Raw genomic sequence first — 22,489 nt, forward strand, 5'->3', positions numbered from 1 at the left:
CTACAGGGACTCATAAGAAACAGGTTTAATATAGGACAGGTGTACCCAGCTAGTGATTTGCTGAAGTTTAACAGTAGTTGGGGGTACTTAACAATACCTATTAAAGGCTCTTTTATTTTGGTTGTAATTGATTCTCGGGGTGGGGGGACAGAGTGAGACTCTGTCTCAAAAAAAAAAAATTACGCACCCAGCCTATATCTTTCTTTATATCTCTTTCCCCTACTTATTGGTTTCTTTTTTATTTTTTAATTTTTTGAGACAAGGTTTCACTCTGTGAAACCCACGGCGCCCGGCCAATCTTGCTCCAGTTTAAGATTTTAAGCCACACAAAAATCACACCCACAAATATTTATTTATATGTATTTAACTTTTTTACTTGTGATATTCTAAAGGAAGAATAAAAGATGAAACAAGTAGGGCGTTCACTAGGACTCAAGTGCTGCATGCATATGTGAGAAGGGGAGTTGTGAGAAGAGAGGCAGTAGTTTCAGGTCTTGAAGGACCTTGTAAGCCATGACATTAAAGCTGCCAACTGATTACCTCCTTTTGTTTCCCCTATCTAGGTGGCCCACAAACTCTTTAACAACTTGAAATAAATGTGTGGACTTATTCACCCCAGCCTTCATCTTCTGGGCATCAGAATATTTCCTTATGGTTTTGGATATACCATTTGTTTCTTATTTGTGTAAACTGTAAGTTCACATGAACCTCATGGATTTTGGCTTAGGCTGGTAGCTTCTATGTAATTCGCAGTGATTCCATCTTAATAAAAGTTCTGTGATCTGCAAACCTGCCCCCTGTCCTTTTTTTATAAATTGAGAATTTTTTTTTTTTAATTTGAAATTTTCTTTTATTTTTGAGGAGGTGGGGAGCAGCAAGGGGGACAGGGTCTTACTTTGTTGGCCAGGCTGGAATGCAGTGGTGCGAATAGCTCATTGCAGCCTCCACCTCCTGGGCTCAAGTGATCCTCCCACCTCAGCCATCAAGTAGCTAGGACTATAGCATGCATCACCACTCCCAGCTAATTTAAAAAATATTTTGTAGGCCGGGCGCGGTGGCTCAAGCCTGTAATCCCAGCACTTTGGGAGGCCGAGACGGGCGGATCACGAGGTCAGGAGATCGAGACCATCCTGGCTAACCCGGTGAAACCCCGTCTCTACTAAAAAAATACAAAAAACTAGCCGGGCGAGGTGGCGGGCGCCTGTAGTCCCAGCTACTCGGGAGGCTGAGGCAGGAGAATGGCGTAAACCCGGGAGGCGGAGCTTGCAGTGAGCTGAGATCCGGCCACTGCACTCCAGCCTGGGCGACAGAGCGAGACTCCGTCTCAAAAAAAAAAAAAAAAAAAATATTTTGTAGAGGCTGGGCGCGGTGGCTCACGCCTGTAATCCCAGCACTTTGGGAGGCTGAGGCGGGCGTATCATGAGATCAGGAGATCAAGACCATCCTGGCTAACATGTTGAAACCCCGTCTCTACTAAAAATACAAAAAATTAGCTGGGTGTGGTGGCAGTCGCCTGTGGTCCCAGCTACTCAGGAGGCTGAGGCAGGAGAGTGGCGTGAACCCAGGAGGCGGAGCTTGCAGTGAGTGGAGACTGCGCCACTGCACTCCAGCCTGGGCGACAGAGCAAGACTCTGTCCCCCCAAAAAAAATATTTTGTAGAGATGGCATCTCACTATGTCCAGGCTGGTCTTGAACTCGCCTTAAGCAATCCTCCTGCCTGAGCCTCCCAAAGTACTGGGGTTATAGGCATGAGCCACCACACGTGGACCACAATTTTTAAACACATTAGATGTACCCATCACCTATCAAGTATGTATGTCTTGATGAGGGCTGTGCCTGGCACAGTGGCTTATACCTGTAATCCCAACACTTTCAGAGGCTGAGGCAAGAGGATCTCTTGAAGCCAGGAGTTCAAGACCAGCCTAGGCAACATAGTGAGATCCTGTCTCTACAAAAATAAGTAGCTGGGTGTGATGGTATTCTCCTGTAGTCCTAGCTACTTGGGAGGCTAAGATAGAAGGATTTCTTAAGCCCAAAGTTCAGGGGTTACATTGAGCTATGATCACTGAGTCTGGGACACATAGTTGAGACCCTGTATTTTTTAAAAAGAGAAAAAGCCAGGTGAGATGGCTCACAGCTGTAATCCTAGCACTTTGGGAGGCTGAGGTGGGAGGATTACTTGAGGCTGTGAGTTCTTGAGACCAGCCTGGGCAACATAGTGAGACTCTGCCTCTACAAAAAAAAAATTATGTAAGAAACTTGGCCAGGTGTGGTGGCTCATGCCTGTAATCCTAGCACTTTGGGAGGCCAAGGCGGGCAGATTGCCTGAGCTCAGGAGTTCGAGACCAGCCTGGGCAATACGGTGAAACCCCGTTTCTGCTAAAATACAAAAAAAAAAAAAAGCCAGGTGTGGTGGCGTGCGTCTGTAGTCCCAGCTACTCGGGAGGCTGAGGCAGGAGAATTGCCTGAACCCGGGAGGTGGAGGTTGCAGTGAGCCGAGACCCCGCCACTGCACTCCAGCCTGGGCGACAGAGTGAGACTCCATCAATAAAAAAAAAAAAAAACTTTTCACTTTGGGAGGCCAAGGCGAGGGGATCGCGAGGTCAGGAGATCGAGACCATCCTGGCTAACACGATGAAACCGTGTCTCTACTAAAAATACAAAAAAATTAGCTGGGCATGGTGGCAGGCTGAGAATGGCGTGAACCCAGGAGGCGGAGCTTGCAGTGAGCCGAGATTGCGTCACGGCACTCCAGCCTGGGCAACAGAGTGAGACTCCATCTCAAAAAAAAAAAAAAGAAAAAAAGCCAGGCGAGGTGGTTCACAACCTGTAATCCCAGCACTTTGGGAGGCCGAGGCGAGGCAGGTGGATCACGTGAGGTCAGGAGTTTGAGACCAACCTGGCCAACATGGCAAAACTTCTCTAAAATTCGGTGGGCTTGGTAGTGGGTGCCTGTATCCCAGCTACTCGGGAGGCTGAGGCATGAGAATGGCTTGAATCAGGGAGATGGAGGTTGCAGAAAGCTGAGATTGTGCTATTGCACTCCAGTCTGGGTGACAGAAGGAGACTCCATCTCAAAAAAATAAAAATTAAAAAAATAAAAAGAAATTTATTTTTTAAAAGACAGGGGCTTGGCCGGGCGCCATGACTCACGCCTATAATTCCAGCACTTTGGGAGGCTGAGGCGGGTGGATCACCTGAGGTTAGGAGTTTGAGATCAGCCTGGCTAACATGGTGAAACCCCGTCTCTACTAAAAATACAAAAAAATTAGCCAGGCGTAGTGGCGGGCACCTGTAATCCCAGCTACTCAGGAGGCTGAGGCAGGAGAATAGCTTGAACCTGGGAGGTGGAGGTTGAATCATCTAAGCTTTCTGCTAGGCTTCTTCAGTGTACTTTTCCTTTTATAATTAACAAGTATCCCCTTCTTCACCAATCGTTCAACTAATTCACTTATTTATATTTGTATGAAATAATGTATTCCTTTTATTCAAAGGGGTATAATCCAGTACTATCATCATATATTTTGATGCTCAAATTATTCCAGATTTGGCTAGTGGTTTTTGTGTACTTTTGACATGCCCTATCATTCTTTGAGCACTTCCTTTTGTTTGCTTTTAGCTACACCTGTTGAAATGGGGACACACTTCTTTCTTTATGGAATGAAATGTTCCAGACTTAACTTGTACTTTCCCTGTCTCAGCCCTGGAATCACCTCTTCCTCCACGGAACCCTGGTTCCTTTAACTAGGGAATGAAGATCTTTTCATGGGCAGAGCTAGGGAATATATGAATTCCTTACATATACACATACTGGCATCTATGTCTACTTATTTACTAAATTTGTATTTATTTAGTGCATACCAATACCTAAACACTACAGGGTTTGTTCTGGTTTTTACCCTTTCTTTCTTTTTTTTTTTTTGAGACGGATTCTTGCTTTGTTGCTCAGGCTGGAGTGCAGTGGTGCTGTCTCTGCTTACTGCAACCTCTGCCTCCTGGATTCATGTGATTCTCCTGCCACAGCCTCCCAAGTAGCTGGGACTACAGGCACATGCCACCATGCCAGGCTGTTTTTTTTTTTTTGTATATTTAGTTTTGCCATGTTGGCCAGGCTGGTTTTGAACTCCTGGCCTTAGGTGATCTGCCCACCTCTGCCTCCCAAAGAGCTGGGATTGCAGGCGTGAGCCACTGCACCCAGCCAAACCTTTTCCATATTTGTATCTCTATTCTCTGATTGCTAGCTCCCATAATCTGCAATATATTTACCTATTGGATTAATCCTCCCTATATGTAACCAATCTCCCATTGCCAGTACCACCTTTCCAGGTGCCCTATTCTCATCTTGCTTAGACTCCAATACCCTTCCACCACAACCCTACACACTCCAATTCTTTTTGAGACAGAGTCTTGTTCTGTCACCCAGGCTGGAGTGCAGTGGCACAATCTCAGCTCACTGCAGCCTCTGCCTCCCAGGTTCAAGCGATTCTCCTGCCTCAGCCTCCTGAGTAGCTAGGGCTACAGGCTGGCTAATTTTTGTTTGTTTGTTTATTTATTTATTTATTTAGAGATGGAGTCTCACTCACTGTCACCCAGGCTGGAGTGCGATGGCACAATCTTGGCTCACTGCAGCCTCTGTCTGCCAGGTTCAAGTGATTCTCCTGCTTCAGCCTCCTGAGTAGATGGGGTTACAGGCATATACCACTGCACCTGGCTAATTTTTGTATTTTTAGTAGAGACAGGGTTTCACCATGTTGGCCCGGCTGGTCTTGAGCTCTTGGCCTCAAGTGATCCATCTGCCTTGGCCTCCCAAAATGCTGGGATTACAGGTGTGAGCCACCATGCCCAGTGCTAATTATTGTATTTTTAGTAGAGATGGGGATACATCATGTTGGCCAGGCTGGTCTCAAACTCCTGACCTTAAGTGATCGACCTGCCTTGGCCTCCCAAAGTGCTGGGATTACAGCAGTGAACCACCACACCTGGCCCTCATTCCCTTTTTAAAAAATTAGCCGGGCATGGTGGCATGTACCTGTAAGTCCTAGCTACTGGGAAGGTGAGGCAGGAGGATCTCTTTAGCCCAGTTTGAGGCTGCAGTGAGCTATGATGGTGCCACTACACTCCAACTTAGGCAGTAGAGCGAGACCGTTTTTTTTTTGTTTTGTTTTTGTTTTTGTTTTTTAGTGCATACCAATACCTAAACACCACAGCATTTGTTCTGGTTTTTACCTTTTCTTTTTTTGTTGTTTGAGATGGAGTCTCACTCTTGTCACCCAGGCTAGAGTGCAGTGGTGCGATCTCGGCTCACTGCAACCTCCACCTCCCAGGTTCAAGCTATTCTCCTGCCTCAGCCTCCTGAGTAGCTGGGATTACAGGTGCCCGCCACTACGCCTGGCTAATTTTTTTGTATTTTTAGTAGAGACGGGGTTTCACCATGTTAGCCAGGCTGATCTCAAACTCCTAACCTCAGGTGATCCACCCGCCTCAGCCTCCCAAAGTGCTGGAATTATAGGCGTGAGTCATGGCGCCCGGCCAAGCCCCTGTCTTTTAAAAAATAAATTTCTTTTTATTTTTTTAATTTTTATTTTTTTGAGATGGAGTCTCCTTCTGTCACCCAGACTGGAGTGCAATAGCACAATCTCAGCTTTCTGCAACCTCCATCTCCCTGATTCAAGCCATTCTCATGCCTCAGCCTCCCGAGTAGCTGGGATACAGGCACCCACTACCAAGCCCACCGAATTTTAGAGAAGTTTTGCCATGTTGGCCAGGTTGGTCTCAAACTCCTGACCTCACGTGATCCACCTGCCTCGCCTCGGCCTCCCAAAGTGCTGGGATTACAGGTTGTGAACCACCTCGCCTGGCTTTTTTTCTTTTTTTTTTTTTTGAGATGGAGTCTCACTCTGTTGCCCAGGCTGGAGTGCCGTGACGCAATCTCGGCTCACTGCAAGCTCCGCCTCCTGGGTTCACGCCATTCTCAGCCTGCCACCATGCCCAGCTAATTTTTTTGTATTTTTAGTAGAGACACGGTTTCATCGTGTTAGCCAGGATGGTCTCGATCTCCTGACCTCGCGATCCCCTCGCCTTGGCCTCCCAAAGTGAAAAGTTTTTTTTTTTTTTTTTATTGATGGAGTCTCACTCTGTCGCCCAGGCTGGAGTGCAGTGGCGGGGTCTCGGCTCACTGCAACCTCCACCTCCCGGGTTCAGGCAATTCTCCTGCCTCAGCCTCCCGAGTAGCTGGGACTACAGACGCACGCCACCACACCTGGCTTTTTTTTTTTTTTGTATTTTAGCAGAAACGGGGTTTCACCGTATTGCCCAGGCTGGTCTCGAACTCCTGAGCTCAGGCAATCTGCCCGCCTTGGCCTCCCAAAGTGCTAGGATTACAGGCATGAGCCACCACACCTGGCCAAGTTTCTTACATAATTTTTTTTTTGTAGAGGCAGAGTCTCACTATGTTGCCCAGGCTGGTCTCAAGAACTCACAGCCTCAAGTAATCCTCCCACCTCAGCCTCCCAAAGTGCTAGGATTACAGCTGTGAGCCATCTCACCTGGCTTTTTCTCTTTTTAAAAAATACAGGGTCTCAACTATGTGTCCCAGACTCAGTGATCATAGCTCAATGTAACCCCTGAACTTTGGGCTTAAGAAATCCTTCTATCTTAGCCTCCCAAGTAGCTAGGACTACAGGAGAATACCATCACACCCAGCTACTTATTTTTGTAGAGACAGGATCTCACTATGTTGCCTAGGCTGGTCTTGAACTCCTGGCTTCAAGAGATCCTCTTGCCTCAGCCTCTGAAAGTGTTGGGATTACAGGTATAAGCCACTGTGCCAGGCACAGCCCTCATCAAGACATACATACTTGATAGGTGATGGGTACATCTAATGTGTTTAAAAATTGTGGTCCACGTGTGGTGGCTCATGCCTATAACCCCAGTACTTTGGGAGGCTCAGGCAGGAGGATTGCTTAAGGCGAGTTCAAGACCAGCCTGGACATAGTGAGATGCCATCTCTACAAAATATTTTTTTTGGGGGGACAGAGTCTTGCTCTGTCGCCCAGGCTGGAGTGCAGTGGCGCAGTCTCCACTCACTGCAAGCTCCGCCTCCTGGGTTCACGCCACTCTCCTGCCTCAGCCTCCTGAGTAGCTGGGACCACAGGCGACTGCCACCACACCCAGCTAATTTTTTGTATTTTTAGTAGAGACGGGGTTTCAACATGTTAGCCAGGATGGTCTTGATCTCCTGATCTCATGATACGCCCGCCTCAGCCTCCCAAAGTGCTGGGATTACAGGCGTGAGCCACCGCGCCCAGCCTCTACAAAATATTTTTTTTTTTTTTTTTTTTTTGAGACGGAGTCTCGCTCTGTCGCCCAGGCTGGAGTGCAGTGGCCGGATCTCAGCTCACTGCAAGCTCCGCCTCCCGGGTTTACGCCATTCTCCTGCCTCAGCCTCCCGAGTAGCTGGGACTACAGGCGCCCGCCACCTCGCCCGGCTAGTTTTTTGTATTTTTTTAGTAGAGACGGGGTTTCACCGGGTTAGCCAGGATGGTCTCGATCTCCTGACCTCGTGATCCGCCCGTCTCGGCCTCCCAAAGTGCTGGGATTACAGGCTTGAGCCACCGCGCCCGGCCTACAAAATATTTTTTAAATTAGCTGGGAGTGGTGATGCATGCTATAGTCCTAGCTACTTGATGGCCGAGGTGGGAGGATCACTTGAGCCCAGGAGGTGGAGGCTGCAATGAGCTATTCGCACCACTGCATTCCAGCCTGGCCAACAAAGTAAGACCCTGTCCCCCTTGCTGCTCCCCACCTCCTCAAAAATAAAAGAAAATTTCAAATTAAAAAAAAAAAATTCTCAATTTATAAAAAAAGGACAGGGGGCAGGTTTGCAGATCACAGAACTTTTATTAAGATGGAATCACTGCGAATTACATAGAAGCTACCAGCCTAAGCCAAAATCCATGAGGTTCATGTGAACTTACAGTTACACAAAGAAGAAACAAATGGTATATCCAAAACCATAAGGAAATATTCTGATGCCCAGAAGATGAAGGCTGGGGTGAATAAGTCCACACATTTATTTCAAGTTGTTAAAGAGTTTGTGGGCCACCTAGATAGGGGAAACAAAAGGAGGTAATCAATTGGCAGCTTTAATGTCATGGCTTACAAGGTCCTTCAAGACCTGAAACTACTGCCTCTCTTCTCACAACTCCCCTTCTCACATATGCACGCAGCACTTGAGTCCTAGTGAACGCCCTACTTGTTTCATCTTTTATTCTTCCTTTAGAATTTAGATCTTATACATGTCATTTCCTGCAAGCCTTCTCTCAATAAGCCCCTATCCACACACAAATCTGTCCCTATTTTTCCACAGAAACCTGTACCTCCTCATCAGTGATATTAACATTACATATTAATTCAACACATATTCACAGGACATCTTCTATATGCCAGGTAGTGTTCTAAGTGCTGAGTGAGTTGTAACTGTAACAAGACACATCTGTCACTTAAGAAACTTTTTTTTTTTTTTTTTTTTTTTTTTTGAGACGGAGTCTCGCTCTGTCGCCCAGGCTGGAGTGCAGTGGCCAGATCTCAGCTCACTGCAAGCTCCGCCTCCCGGGTTCCCGCCATTCTCCTGCCTCAGCCTCCCGAGTAGCTGGGACCACAGGCGCCGCCACCTTGCCCGGCTAATTTTTTGTGTTTTTAGTAGAGACGGGGTTTTGCCGTGTTAGCCAGGATGGTCTCGATCTCCTGACCTTGTGATCCGCCCGACTCGGCCTCCCAAAGTGCTGGGATTACAGGCTTGAGCCACCGCGCCCGGCCACTTAAGAAACTTACAGGGTAATGAGTTAAAATGAACACATAAATAAGGTAACCTCTGATAATGGGAAATGCTAGGAGGAAAATAAATGGGAGGCGGGACGGGGTGGAGGGGTTCAGTTAATAGTACTCTGAGAAAGTTATACCTGAGACTTACCAAAGTTTAGCACTTGTTCTACTTCTGTTTCCTATGCTGGCTCATAAACTCAGTGAATGAAGGAACTATGTCTATCTTACTCCCAGATCCTAAACCAGTGCTTGGCTCATAAATATATGTAAATGTTTTTAGAATGACCACACAGTGGGAGGGGGAAAATCAATAGGAGGGGATATTAATTAAGGGAACAGATCATGACTTGCTTATTTTGAACATTTCATATAAATCGTATCATATGATATTTTTCACTTTGTGACTGGCTTTTTTCCCTTAGCATTTAGCATGTTTGCAAAGTTTATCCATATTGTAGCATGTTCAGTACTTAATTTCTTTCGTTAAAAATTGTGGTAAAATACACATAACATAAAATTTACCACTTTAGTAATTTTTTCCTTTTTCTACTTTAATCTTTTTTTTTTTTTTTTTGAGGCAGAGTCTTGCTCTGTCCCCCAGGCTGGAGTGCAGTGGTACAATCTTGGCTCACTGCAACCTCTGCCTCCCAGGTTCAAGCGATTCTCCTGCCTCAGACTCCTGAGTAGCTGGCATTACAGGCGTGTGCCACCACTCAGCTAAATTTCTGTATTTTTAGTAGACACAAGGTTTCACCATGTTGTCCCAGGTGGTCTCAAACTCCTGACCTCAAGTGATGTGCCTGCCTTGGCCTCCCAAAGTGTGGGGATTGCAGGTGTGAGCCACTGTACACGGCCCCACTTTAATCATTTTTAACTGTACATTTCTGTGGCAGTTAAGTGCATTCCCATTTTTCTACAACCATACAGTCTCCTACAATCTCTAGAACTTCCAATCTTGGGAACTTTTTCATCTTACTAAATCAAAACTATATCCATTAAACAGTAACTCTCCACTTCCTTTCTCCCCTCAGCTCCTGATTACTACCATTCTACTTTCTGTCTCTATGAATGTGACTACTATTCTAGGTACCTCACAGAAGTGGAACGATACAATGTTTGTCCTCCCTGACTCTTAGTATAATGTCTCCAAGGTTCATCAATGTTGCAGCATGTGTCAGAGTTTCCCTTCTTTTTTTTTTGAGACTTTTTTTTGCGTTTTGCTCTTGTTGCCCAGGGTGGTGTGCAATGGCGCAACTTTGGCTCACTGCAGCCTCCGCCTTCTGGGTTCAAGCAATTCTCCTGTTTCAGCCTCCCGAGTAGCTGGGATTACAGGCACGTGCCACCACGCCTGGCTAATTTTTGTATTTTTAGTAGAGACGAGGTTTCATCATATTGGTCAGGCTGGTCTTGAACTCCTGACCTCAGGTGATCTACTGTCTTGGCCTCCCAAAGTGTTGGGATTAAAGATGAGAGTCACTGTGCCCGGCCTATGTCTTTCTTTATATCTCTTTCCCCTACTTACTGGTTTCTTTTTTCTTTTTTGAGACAAGGTTTGTTGCCCAAACTGGAGTATAGTGATACAATCATAGCTCACTGCAGCCTCAACCTCCCAGGCTCAAGCAATCCTCTCACCTCAGCCTCATGAGTAACTGGGTCCACAGACGTGTGCCACCACGCCCTGCTCATTTTTTTTTTTTTTTTTTTTTAAGAGATGGGCCCTCCCTATGTTGCCCAGACTGGTCTCAAAGTCCTGTGCTCAACTGATCCTCCGCCTTGGCCTCCCAAAGTACTGGGATTACATGTGTGAACCATTGCACCTGGCCCGGTTTCTTATTTTAAATTTCTCTTTAAATAACACCCAAATTGGCCAAAAGAAAAAATTTAATAAGAGCACCATCTTTTGGCATATTTTATATACAGAATTGCATATTACCTTAAATTCTTAACAAACCTAAATTTTGGTGAAAATCTAGGAATCAAGAAATCCTACCCCAGTTTTGTTTTTTTTTTGTTTGCTTTTTTTTTTTTTTTTTGAGACAGAGTTTTGCTCTGTCACCCAGGCTGGAGTGTAATGGCGCGATCTCAGCTCACTACAACCTCCGCCTCCTAGGTTCAAGCAATTCTCCTGCCTCAGCCTCCTGAGCAGCTGGGATTACAGGTGCCCACCACCACACCCAGCTAATTTTTATATTTTTTAGTAGAGACAGGATTTCGCCATGTTATCCAGGCTGGTCTTGAACTCCTGACAGCAGGTGATCCACCTGCCTCGGCCTCCCAAAGTGCTGGGATTACAGGCGTGAGGGGCTGTGCCCAGCCCCTTCTTTTTTTTTTGAGATGGAGTCTCGCTTTGTCACCTAGGCTGGAGTGCAGTGGCACGATCTCGGCTCAATGCAAGCTCTGCCTCCCGGGTTCACACCATTCTCCTACCTCAGCCTCCCAAGTAGCTAGGACTACAGGCATCTGCCACTACGCCTGGCTAAATTTTTTGTATTTTTAGTAGAGACAGGGTTTTACCGTGTTAGCCAGGATGGTCTTGATCTCCTGACCTCATGATCTGCCCGCCTCGGGCTCCCAAGGTGTTGGGATTACAAGCATGAGCCACCGCGCCAGGCCCCCTTCTATTTTAAGGTTGCATAATATCCCATTGTATATACAGAGCACATTTTTAAAAAACCTTTTCATCCATGGAGGGACACTTGGGTTGTTTCTACCTTTTGGCTATTGTGAATATGAATATGGAAATATCTGTTTAAGCCTACTCTCAATACTACTGGGTATATACCTAGAAGTGAAATTGCTAGATCATATAGTACATAATTCTATGTTTAATTTTTTGAGAAAAGAACTTGATTTTTTTTTTTTTTTTTGAGACAGGGTCTCATTCTGTCACCCAGGCTGGAATGCAGTGGCGTGATCATGGCTCACTGAAGCCTTGACTTCCCCAGGCTCAGGTGATCCTCCCACCTCAGCCTCCCAAGTCGCTAGGACTACAGGTGTGAGCCAGCATGCCCGGTTATCTTTTTATATATATATTTTTTGTAGAGACAGGGTTTTACCATGTTGCCCAGGCTGGTCTCAAACTCCTGGGCTCAGGTGATCCACCTGCCTTGAGCTCCCAAAGTTCTGGGATTACAGGCATGAGCCACCGTGCCCGGCCTAGCTGACGGACATTTATGGTGTTTCCACTTTTTGGGTCGTATAAACAATGCTTCTATGAACATTTGTGTACAGGTGTTTATGTGAACATATGTTTTCATTTCTCTTGGGTATATATCTTCGAGTGGAATTGCTGTGTCATACATTAACTGTATGCTTAGCCTTTTGAAGAAGTGCCAGATGTTTTCCACAGTGGCTGTACCAATTTACACCTTTACTGACAGCATATGAGGTTTCCAACTTTTCCACATCCTCTTCAACACTCGTTATCTTTTTTATTATAGCCATCCTAGTGGGCAGTGGGTATAAAGTGTTATGGCAGTATCCCTGATGGCTAATGATGTTGAATATCTTTTCATATGTTTATGGGCCATCCAATTAGTTTTAATAGAAGCAACCACATCAAACTTTGCTTACGTATAATTTATGTAAAATACCTTACTGTGTTATATGTAAGAGTCAAGCAGAAGTTTACTTTTATTACTTTTGATTTTTTAAAAATAGAGACAGGATTCCCCTATGTTGCCCAGGCTAGTCTTGAACTCCTGGGGTCAAGGGATCCTCCTGCCTTGGCCTTCCAAAAGTGCTAGGATCATAAGCGTCAGCCACCATGCCCTGCCTGATAAGTGTACTTTTAAAAAACAACCCCTTGAGGCCAGGTGTGGTATCTCACACCTGTAATCCCAACACTTTGGGAAGCTGAGATGAGTGGCACATGTGAACCCAGGAGTTCTAGACCAACCTGGGCAATACAGCAAAACTTCATCGCTACAAAAAGTACAAAAATTACCCAGGCATGGGCCAGGTGCAGTGGCTCACGCCTGTAATCTCAGCACTTTGGGAGGCTGAGGCAGGTGGATCACTGGGGGTCAGGAGTTCGAGACCAGCCTGGCCAACATGGTGAAACCCTGTCTCTACTAAAAATACAGACAAACAAACAAACAAAAAATTAGCTGGGTGTGGTGGCGTGCATCTTTAATCCCAGTTACTCGTGAGGCTGAAGCAGGAGAATCACTTGAACCTGGGAGGTAGAGGTTGCAGTCAGCTGAGACTGCACCACTGCACTCCAGCCTGGGCGACAAAGTGAGAATCAGTCTCAAATTAAAAAAAAAAAAAAAAAATTACCAAGGCATGGTAGCATGTGCCTATAGTCCTGGCAACTCGGGGGCTAAGGCAGAGTAATTGCTTGAACCAGGAGGTAGTGGCTGTATTGAGCTATGATCATGCCACTGCACTCCAGCCTGGGTGACAGAGCAAGACCTTATCTCAAAAAAAAAAAAAAAAAGAAAGGCTGGGTGCTGTGGATCATGGGATCGGGAGATTGAGACCATCCTGGCTAACGCCGTGAAACCCCGTCTCTACTAAAAATACAAAAAAAAAAAAAAAAAATTAGCTGGGCATGGTGGCGGGCACCTGTGGTCGCAGCTATTTGGGAGGCTAAGGCAACAGAATGGTGTGAACCCAGGAGGTGGAGCTTGCAGTGAGCCGAGGTCGTGCCACTGCACTCCAGCCTGGGCAGCAGAGCCAGACTGTACCTCCAAAAAAAAAAAAAAGCAACCTTTTGGACCAACTACTATATATTAGACACATTTGAGGATACAAATTATTATTATTATTTTTTGGTACAACCTCGGCTCACTGCAAGCTCCACCTCCCAGGTTCACGCCATTCTCCCACCTCAGCCTCCCAAGTAGCTGGGACTACAGGCGCCTGCCACCACGCCTGGCTAATTTTTTGTATTTTTTTTTTTTTTTGAGACGGAGTCTCGCTCTGTCGCCCAGGCTGTAGTGCAGTGGCCGGATCTCAGCTCACTGCAAGCTCCGCCTCCCGGGTTCCCGCCATTCTCCTGCCTCAGCCTCCCGAGTAGCTGGGACTACAGGCACCCGCCACCTCGCCCAGCTAGTTTTTTTTTTGTGTGTTTTTTAGTAGAGACGGGGTTTCACCGTGTTAGCCAGGATGGTCTCAATCTCCTGACCTTGTGATCCGCCCGTCTCGGCCTCCCAAAGTGCTGGGATTACAGGCTTGAGCCACCGCGCCCGGCCAATTTTTTGTATTTTAAGTAGAGACGGGGTTTCACCATTCACAGGATGGTCTCGATCTCCTGACTTCGTGATCCACCCGCCTCGGCCTCCCAAAGTGCTGGGATTACAGGGGTAAGCCACTGTGCCTGGCCAATACAAATTATTTTTAAAGAACAGTCTGCTATTGAAGAGTACAAAATCCAGCTTCCCCACTGTTTAACAGTGCATGTTGGGATGTTTATTTTTTTTCTCTGAGCCTCAGTTTCTATCTGTGAAATGGGATAATGATACCTATCTCCAGTGGAAGTAGTAAGGATTAGGCAAGATTATTTACAGGCCAGGCACAATGGCTCATGCCTATAATCCCAGCACTTTGGAGGGCCAAAATGGGAGGATTACTTGAGCCCAGGAGTTTGAGACCAGCCTGGGCAACATAACAAGGCCCCATCACTAGAAAAAATTAAAAAATAAAAAATTAGCCTCTCATGATGGCATGCACCTGTAGTCCCAGCTACTTGGGAGGCCAAGGCAGGATGACTTAGGCCCAGGAGTTCAAGGTTGGCACTGAGTTATGATCATGCCACTGTACTTCAGCCTGGGCAACATAGTGAGACCCTGTCTCAAAAAAATAAAATAGGTTATTTACATAAAATGCTCAGCACTGTACATCACATATATTGGGCCCAGAGTAAATACTCACTGATGGGCCTTGCCCTAGCATGGAAAGATTGTCAGCACCAAGTTTTCCCTGACCATTGCAACCTTTCCCCTTCCTGACTTCAGACGGACTTACGCAATGGTCCCTTGCATGCAAGAAGTCTAAGAGCTCCTCCGTGCAATCCTCTTCTGTACGTGATCGAGAGGATACACGCTCATCACAGAGCTCTAGCCGCTCCCGGGCCTTTACACATTTCTCCAACTGCTCGCATTGCTCTCTCACTGTTGTTAGGGGATCCTGATGTAGAAATAGAAAAACAACAAAATGGGGATTTTTAGCGGAGACCCACCAAACACATATGCTTTGATTAACACAACCACCAAACCAAGGTGCTGCCTCTGAATTACCGTGCAGAAGGCCAGCTGGCAGAGCCACACTGCCGCCAGAAATGGCAGAATGCGGTCTCCCATTCAATTCTGATGCTAAGTAGTAGGGAAAAGTTTCACATTCCTGCCTTCCAAGGTTGCCAGTATGCACTGAAAGCCTCAGTCCTATCTGAAAAACAAGGTGGTAAAGGAAACCTGGCCAAACTTGAAATAGATCTATAGGAGGCCTTACTTGTTAACACGGCATTTTGGAATATGTCACATCTGAAATATCAAATCCCCTTGTCTGAGAACCAGGCCTATGCACCCCAGCAGCCCAGCTAGAAAGGCAATGCTAACATAGAGAAGGACTATCTAACAAAGGTTCCCTCAGAGTTTTTTTTTTTTTTAAGATGGAATTTCGCTTTTGTTGCCCAGGCTGGAGTGCAATGGCACGATCTCGGCTCATCGCAACCTTCGCCTCCTGGGTTCAAGCAATTCTCCTGCCTCAGCCTCTCGAGTAGCTGGGATTACAGGCATGTGCCACCACGCCCAGCTAATTTTGTATTTTTAGTAGAGACGGGGTTTCTCCACATTGTTCAGGTTTGGTCTTGAACTCCCGACCTCAGGCAATCCGCCTGCCTCGGCCTCCCAAAGTGCTGGGATTACAGGCATGAGCCACGATGCCTGGCCCAAAGTTCTTTATTAAACCACAAATAGCAGATGATTGAGTGCCAGGCCCTCAAGATGCCGTCTGCTCCCTGACCACAACTGAAGAAGCCAGAACAGACTTAGCTTCCAAGGCTCACACCCCAAACACTCCAATGCACGGGAAGTATCAAAGCTTATTCCACCCCCATTATCTACAAGGTATCAAGTAAAGACTCCTTAAAATGCCCTTAGAGTTTCATGAGGCTCAAACCCTGCTTTTACTGAGATGTTTCCAAACCTGAGACAGTTCTTACCACTAATTCCTCCTCTTCCTCTTCCTCCTACAAAAGGAAAACAAAATTAATGTTAGCAGCAATTTTATGACATATTTATTCCTGATCATACTGATGTAATTACTGAAGACAGACATTGACACTGCTATTAATGATGTTATTTTGTTTTCTGTGTTCTATGATGTTTTTACATTTTAGAGGCCTTGCTAATCCTGGAGCTAATCCTGCTCTTCCAGGGCTAGCTAATTTTTAGACAGCAAACTTGCCTGCGAGCATACCTTTCATATGCAACCTAACTATCCAAAGCGCTTGTAGCCAACTGCCTCCTTTATCTTTTGTTTTGTTTTGTTTAAGAGACAGGGTCTTGCTCTGTCACCCAGGCTGTAGCGCAGTGGCGCCATCATAGCTCACTGCAGCCACAAACTCCTGGGCTCAAGTGATCCTCCTGCCTCAGCCTTCTAAGTAGTTAGGACTATCAGCACACACCACATGCCCGGCTAACTTAAACATTTTTTTTTAGTAGAGACAGGGTCTCATTATGTTGCCTAGGCTGCTCTCAAACTCTTGGGCTCAATCAATCCTCCTACCTCGGCCTCCCAAAGTGGTGGGATTATAGGCATTAGCCACTCGGCCTGGCCCTGCCTCCTTTATCTAAGTTTCATACACTAAGCTCCTGTTTCCCCTTCTCTAAATCACCCCAGGGACAAATATAGGACAACTAGGAACCAGCCCTATAAGCCAGAGCCCAACGAAATTATTCAAACCATCCAATCCTAAATTTGAGCAAGTGTACCTACCCTGCCCACCAATTCCTTCCCATAGAAACCAAGGTGCTGAGCCAAGCTTCCTTCCCCTCACACCTTCTGCCTCCTGACTAGCTCGGACACTTCCCCATACAGCCCTGCATTTTTTTGTGTGGTAGATCCCTCTTTCGGGAACTTTAAGTAATAATAAACTCTTCTTTCAAAGGCAGTTGACTGCAGGTCTGTCACCTTACCATACTTGGTTAAAAGGAATCCCAGGTTCATTTCAAGACAGAGACACCATCTCACTTTCATTAACAAGAACCTAAGTGTGCTTAATACTCTCCAGTTTACAAAGCACCTTCATATCTAATATGATTTAATTAATCACAACAGTCCCTTAAGGAAGTAATCCCAGTTTAGAGATAATAAACAGTAATTAGACATCTTCTGATACAGATTCAAGCTGCCAGATGTTCACATGGGGCCTACACAATCTAAAATATTTGTCCCAGTATTGCTACAAATAGCTAAATTTAGTCCTTACATCCCAAACCAAGTTAGGAGGAAAACCCATTGTTTTCTAGACTATGAAAAAAAAAAAAAAAAAAGAATTATGGGTTCCTCATAGAATACCCTAGTTTATTTTATTATTATTATTATTTTTTGAGAAAGAGTCTTGCTCTGTCACCCAGGCTGCAGTGGCACAATCTCGGCTCATTGCAAGCTCTGCCTCTCTGGTTCACGCCATTCTCCTGCCTCAGCCTCCCAAGTAGCTGGGACTACAGGCACCCGCCACCACGCCCGGCTAATTTTTTGTATTTTTAGTAGAGACGGGGTTTCACCGTGTTAGCCAGGATGGTCTGGATCTCCTGATCTCGTGATCCGCCTGCCTTGGCCTCCCAAAGTGCTGGATTACAGGCCTGAGCCACCGCGCCCGGCCAGAATATCCTAGCTTAAAACTGACTGCTTATTTACTTTCTTTTCTCATCTACTGCAGCGGTGGATCCTGCTGACCTTTCTGCCTTTCTGAGGCAGGCTCCATTTCTTTCTTTCCTTTCTTTCCTTTTTTTTGAGACAGGGTCTCACCTGGGTTGCCTGACTGGAGTGCAGTGACACAATCACGGCTCACTGCAGCCTGGACTTCCTGGGCTCAAACTCCTGAGCAGTTGAGACCACAGGCGTTCACCACCATGCCCGGCTAATTTTTGTATTTTTTGTAGAGACGGGGTTTGACCACGTTGCCCAGGCTGGTCCAACTCCTGAACTCACGCAACACGCCTGCCTCGGCTGTCCTCCCAAAGTGCTGGGATTACAGGCGTGAGCCACTGCGCCCGGCCTCAGGCTCTATTTCTTTTTAGAAATAATAAGACGAGAAAAATTAAGGGATAAATAAGTCTCCAATTATTCTGAACCCACAGCCCAAAACGGCTGCCCCGAAGTGACCAGAGAACAGGCAGAAATGAGATTAGAAACAACTAGCGGCTGTGTCGCATAATGGGTAAGAGTCCCGGTTCTAGAACCGCGCTGCTTGGCTGCAGTTCCTGGCTGCACCAATATGTTAGCTGTGTGACCTTAGAAAAGATATTTAACCTCTACGCTTGTTTCCTCATCTGTAAAAATGGCACTAATAGTACCTAACACTTACTTCATAGGAATAATGTGTAGATGAAATGAATTAGGGCCGGGCGCGGTGGCTCACGCCTGTAATCCCAGGACTTTGGAAGGCCGAGGTGGGCGGTTCACGAGGTCAGGAGCTCGAGACCAGCCTGGCCAACATGGTGAAACCCCCGTCTCTACTAAAAACACAAAAATTAGCTGGGCGTGATGCTGGGCACCTGTAGTCCCAGCTACCCAGCTACTTGGGAGGCTGAGGCAGGAGAATCGCCTGAACCAGGGAGGCGGAGGTTGCAGCGAGCCGAGATCGCGCCACTGCACTCCAGCCTGGGCGACAAAGCGAGACTCCATCTCAAAAAAAGAAAAAAGAAAAAAGAAATTAATTAGTGCATGTAAAGCACTTGGAATAGCAAGCAGTCAATAAATACTTATCATAGCAGCACTCTTTCCCTAGGAAAGAGCTCCCTCTTCCATCACAGAATAACATCGTACATTTCTTCAATGTCCCCAAAGACACACACCTTCCTCAAAGAAAAGGAAATCACAAGGCCAGGTCTTCCGAACCTCCCCAATAGATATGGTAGGGATTCCTAACCTGAGCTGGGGCAAGGTGGTTTGTTTGCTCCCCAAACCTGTGAAACGCGGGTTTCAGAACATCTGACTGACTGCAAACATAGGTCATATTTTTACAAGACTTTAGTCCACAAAACATTTTTGCTCTCAAACCTTCACTACATTCACAGAATGGAGAAGCCGAGGCCCAGAGAAAAACTAGTCATCTATCTGTCCAAAGTCACCGGACGAATTCTGGGGAAAGGTCGAGGGAACTAGAGCTCCCGACCCTGCAAATCCTAGAGGGTAAACTGGGGGCTAAGAGGGCCCCGTGCGTGTTTTGGCGGGCTAGGTTTTGGGCTTCAAGACAGAGAAGAGGGTCGAGTGGATCGCCTTGCCTTACCTTCTCAGGATCTCCGGACTCGGTAAGCATCTTTCGCTCGTCCTCCAGTCCCATGTCTGGCTACGGTTCTAGATTCAACAAGAGCAGCAACAGCGGCACCTAATCCACTTCAGGATCAAGAAGGACTTGTAAGGGTCACTCAGCGGAAATCCGGCGATCTGGCCGGAAGTGCGGCATACTCATCGTGGTCGCGAACACATGCTCAGATTGGCATGTACTACCGACCACAGGCAGGGGCTAGGGGTAGCTGATGTTTGCACCTGAGGAGACTTTGCTAAGAAACATCCCCTTAGTCCCACCAGACCCAAGTATAATTGATCTAGGAGTTCATCTAAAATAGTAGCTCCTAAGAGACTTGGAAAGTATGCTAATTTATTCGAAATTCCTTTAGCATAATTCACATTCTTCCCCATATCGATTATGGAGCCGTCCTAACTGCTGACCTTTTCAAGATGGCGGTCTGCGGGCGACACTCTCGGGCTCGCGCACCTCCCCAAGATGGCGGCGCCCGAGGCCTGGCGCGCCCGGAGTTGCTGGTTCTGTGAGGTAGCGGCGGCAACGACCATGGAGGCCACGTCCCGGGAGGCGGCGCCAGCGAAGAGCTCGGCCTCGGGCCCCAACGCTCCCCCCGCCCTGTTCGAGCTGTGCGGGCGGGCGGTGAGCGCCCATATGGGGGTTCTGGAGAGCGGGGTGTGGGGTAAGTCGCGGGGTGAGGGGCTACCTCTGGCTAAGAGCAGGGGGCGGCCCAGCGGCCGGGGGGCGCGGGGGGCGAGGCCGGGAGGCCCGGGGCAAGGCCCAGCCTGGGGCACTGAAAGCCAGATCGTAGGATCGGAGCATGAATTTTGTGACTGACAGGGCTGGACAGAGTAAAGACGGAGACCTAATGGGCAGGCTGACCCGCACCGCGGCCTGGCTCGGGGGCGCGGGGGGCGAGGCCAGGAGGCCCGGTCTGGAGCGAAGGAGGCTGGGCCCGGGCGACTGAGGCTGGACTGGCGGGCCGGAGCTGTGGGCCGCGAACTGACACTCGGCTGGGCCGGGCAGGGGAGTCTCGGATGTCGAACCGGTGGGCAGTGATGGCCTGGCTGCCCTGGGGCAGGGGCCGAGGTTAGGAGGCCCGGCCTAAGGCCAGGAGGCCAGGCCCGGGGCCACCGAACCTGACTGATGGAACGGGACCCCCAGTATCTGCCTGACACGCCACAGGGGTCGAGACTCCGGAGGCCAAGCCGATGGGCGGAGGGGAGGACAGCGGATTTGAGAGCGAGGGAATGGGGCAGGGGGAGAGGCCGAAAGGCTCGGGGCGCCGCGGCCTGTCTGACGGCCCAGGGCTGACGGGAGCGAACCGACAACCGGGGTCTCGGGTGCCAAACTGACTGAGCGACCGAGCGACCCGCAGGACAGGGAGCGCCGGAGGCCACTCGGATCGGCTCGAGCGGCGAGGAGGGGCCGGAGAGCGAGTGGAGGGGGCCCAGAGCGGCTTAAACAAGCGAGGGAGGCTCGAATGATGGACAGGCGGGAAGGGCCAAGGAGGCCCCAAGCGGGGCGACGGCCCGGGGATCCCGGACTGCCGGGCTGCTGTGGCAGGGGGCGCGGCGCCGCCAAGAGGCCTTGGGCTGAATGGGAGTGAACGGGGGCCTCAGGCCTGAGGGCGGCCGGGACCAAAGGGCCGGGCCTGGGTGGAGGGCGGCCTGGGGCGCCGGGATGAACGGCCGGGGAGGGCGAACCGGCCAGTTGGGCTGGGAGGCGGGGCTGTGGGTTGGGGACCGCCGGCCACGGCCTGGCCACTGACGAAGGAAACGGGTCCGCGACGTGGGGCTAGTGAAAGAGGGAAAGCGAGGCTCTGCCAAGCAGGCCTGGCCGCGCTGGGGATAGGGGAGGCCTCGGGCCTGCGAGGCTGCTGGTGTTGAGGGTGGGGTCCGGAGGCCGGGGCTGGAGTTGGGCGAGGAGGTGGCAGGCCCGGCCGAGGCCTGCCGGGGAGGGTGGCAGGAGAACAGGCCCCGGGCCTGGAGGCGGCGCGGGGGAGGTTCCACCAGGAGGCCTTGCGGGTGGCCGTGGCGTCTTTGCAGGAGGAAGGCCCTGGTCAGGACAGGAGTGAGGACTTTGAGGACTCGAGGTTGCAGGGCGGGGGGTTTGAGTTATGCCATGAGGAGGGGGTGTGGGGAAAAGGCCCTGGAGTTTGGGGGCGCTGCAGCTCCGGGATAAGCTGGAGGGTGGTCGGGGAGGGCCTTGGCTGTGGGAGTGGAGCCCAGTACGGTGAGGCCTGAGTGTCCTGCATAGTGGTAGTGGAAGAGGCTGTTAGAAGTTGGGCCTGTGTGCGGAGGGGACACTGGAGGCTCCAGGCCAGCCAGAGGCTGAGAAGACAAGGGGCAGGCCCACCCATGGCGAACATGAGGAAAGTCTCCGTTCTGAGCTGAGCAGGGAGCTCAGAAAAGTCCTAGGGCATGGGGAAGAAGGCAGACAGGGTCTGGCTTCTCTGCCTGGAGCTTCTGGGATGCTAAGACTGGCTAAAAAGGAAGATGACTGGGTGTGGAGGCCCAGGTTGGGAAGCAGCAGCATTAAAGGTGCAGGCTAGAAAGAAGCCAGGAAAATCCCGGCTTAAGAAGAATGGAGAAAGGAGGGGATGAGAATTCCTGTGGCTGTGAGAAGGGATGGCTAACTAGAGGAGAGCAGCTTGGAGGGGCTCTGAGGAACTTCTTCCCCTGTTGCTTCTTCCCCCCAAAACAATTGACAGTTTACTGAATCTCCATTTCCCCTTCTCCCTCCCCCATCACTGCTGTATATACCACCATCCCATTACTGGCTGAGCCCCCAGCAAGGTTGAGAGGAGACAGGGGAGGAAGAGCTCCTGTGGGCCTAGACCAGAAAAAGCTGAATCAAGTGAGGCCTTTTAGGAGAATAGCCAAGGAAGAGGCCTGCTAAGCATTACTATTTTGGAGGAAGGTCTCAGTGTGGGCTAACAGCCAGGAAAGTCTTCCTGGAGGTAGTGAACTAGCATCGCTTTGTGTAAGGAGTTGGGGCAGCAGAGGTATAGAGGCAGCAGGAAAGGGTACAATGAGGAAACTTAAGTAGAATAAGGTATACTATACCTTGAATACCAGGATGTGGAGTTTGGACTTTATCATGAATGCAGCAGAGAGACCTCCAAGGGTTTCGAAGAGGGTAATGTCATCACCAAGAGCAGGATGAAGAGGGACTGGATAGAGACTGAAG

General features: G+C 48.6%; 2 protein-coding genes across 3 annotated transcripts in view; one reads left to right on the top strand and one right to left on the bottom strand.

The window, feature by feature from the left end:
- Window positions 1-7,879: 7,879 nt before the first annotated feature.
- Window positions 7,880-19,444, bottom strand: LOC105494962 (ubiquinol-cytochrome c reductase hinge protein). Of its 2 annotated transcripts, XM_071093764.1 has the most exons (5): window positions 19,283-19,408; window positions 15,989-16,015; window positions 15,066-15,213; window positions 14,794-14,955; window positions 7,880-8,104 (listed from the first exon to the last, which is right to left on the bottom strand). In XM_071093764.1, exons 3-5 carry the CDS (start codon window positions 15,126-15,128, stop codon window positions 8,072-8,074), a joined length of 258 nt encoding a protein of 85 aa, XP_070949865.1. In that variant the 5' UTR covers window positions 15,129-15,213; window positions 15,989-16,015; window positions 19,283-19,408; the 3' UTR covers window positions 7,880-8,071. The 2 variants fall into 2 exon arrangements, with proteins under 2 accessions (XP_070949865.1, XP_070949862.1); XM_071093761.1 differs by lacking the exon at window positions 15,066-15,213 and having other exon boundaries at window positions 19,283-19,444.
- Window positions 19,445-19,485: 41 nt separating this feature from the next.
- Window positions 19,486-22,489, top strand: part of LOC105494960 (leucine rich repeat containing 41) — a 28,001-nt gene continuing 24,997 nt past the window's right edge. The window contains exon 1 of the mRNA XM_011764047.2: window positions 19,486-19,979. Coding sequence (XP_011762349.1) covers window positions 19,781-19,979 — 199 coding nt within the window. The 5' untranslated portion in view covers window positions 19,486-19,780. The remainder of the gene's footprint in view (window positions 19,980-22,489) is intronic.

This window comes from Macaca nemestrina, chromosome 1, assembly GCF_043159975.1.
Source record: "Macaca nemestrina isolate mMacNem1 chromosome 1, mMacNem.hap1, whole genome shotgun sequence".
Classification (NCBI taxonomy): domain Eukaryota; kingdom Metazoa; phylum Chordata; class Mammalia; order Primates; family Cercopithecidae; genus Macaca; species Macaca nemestrina.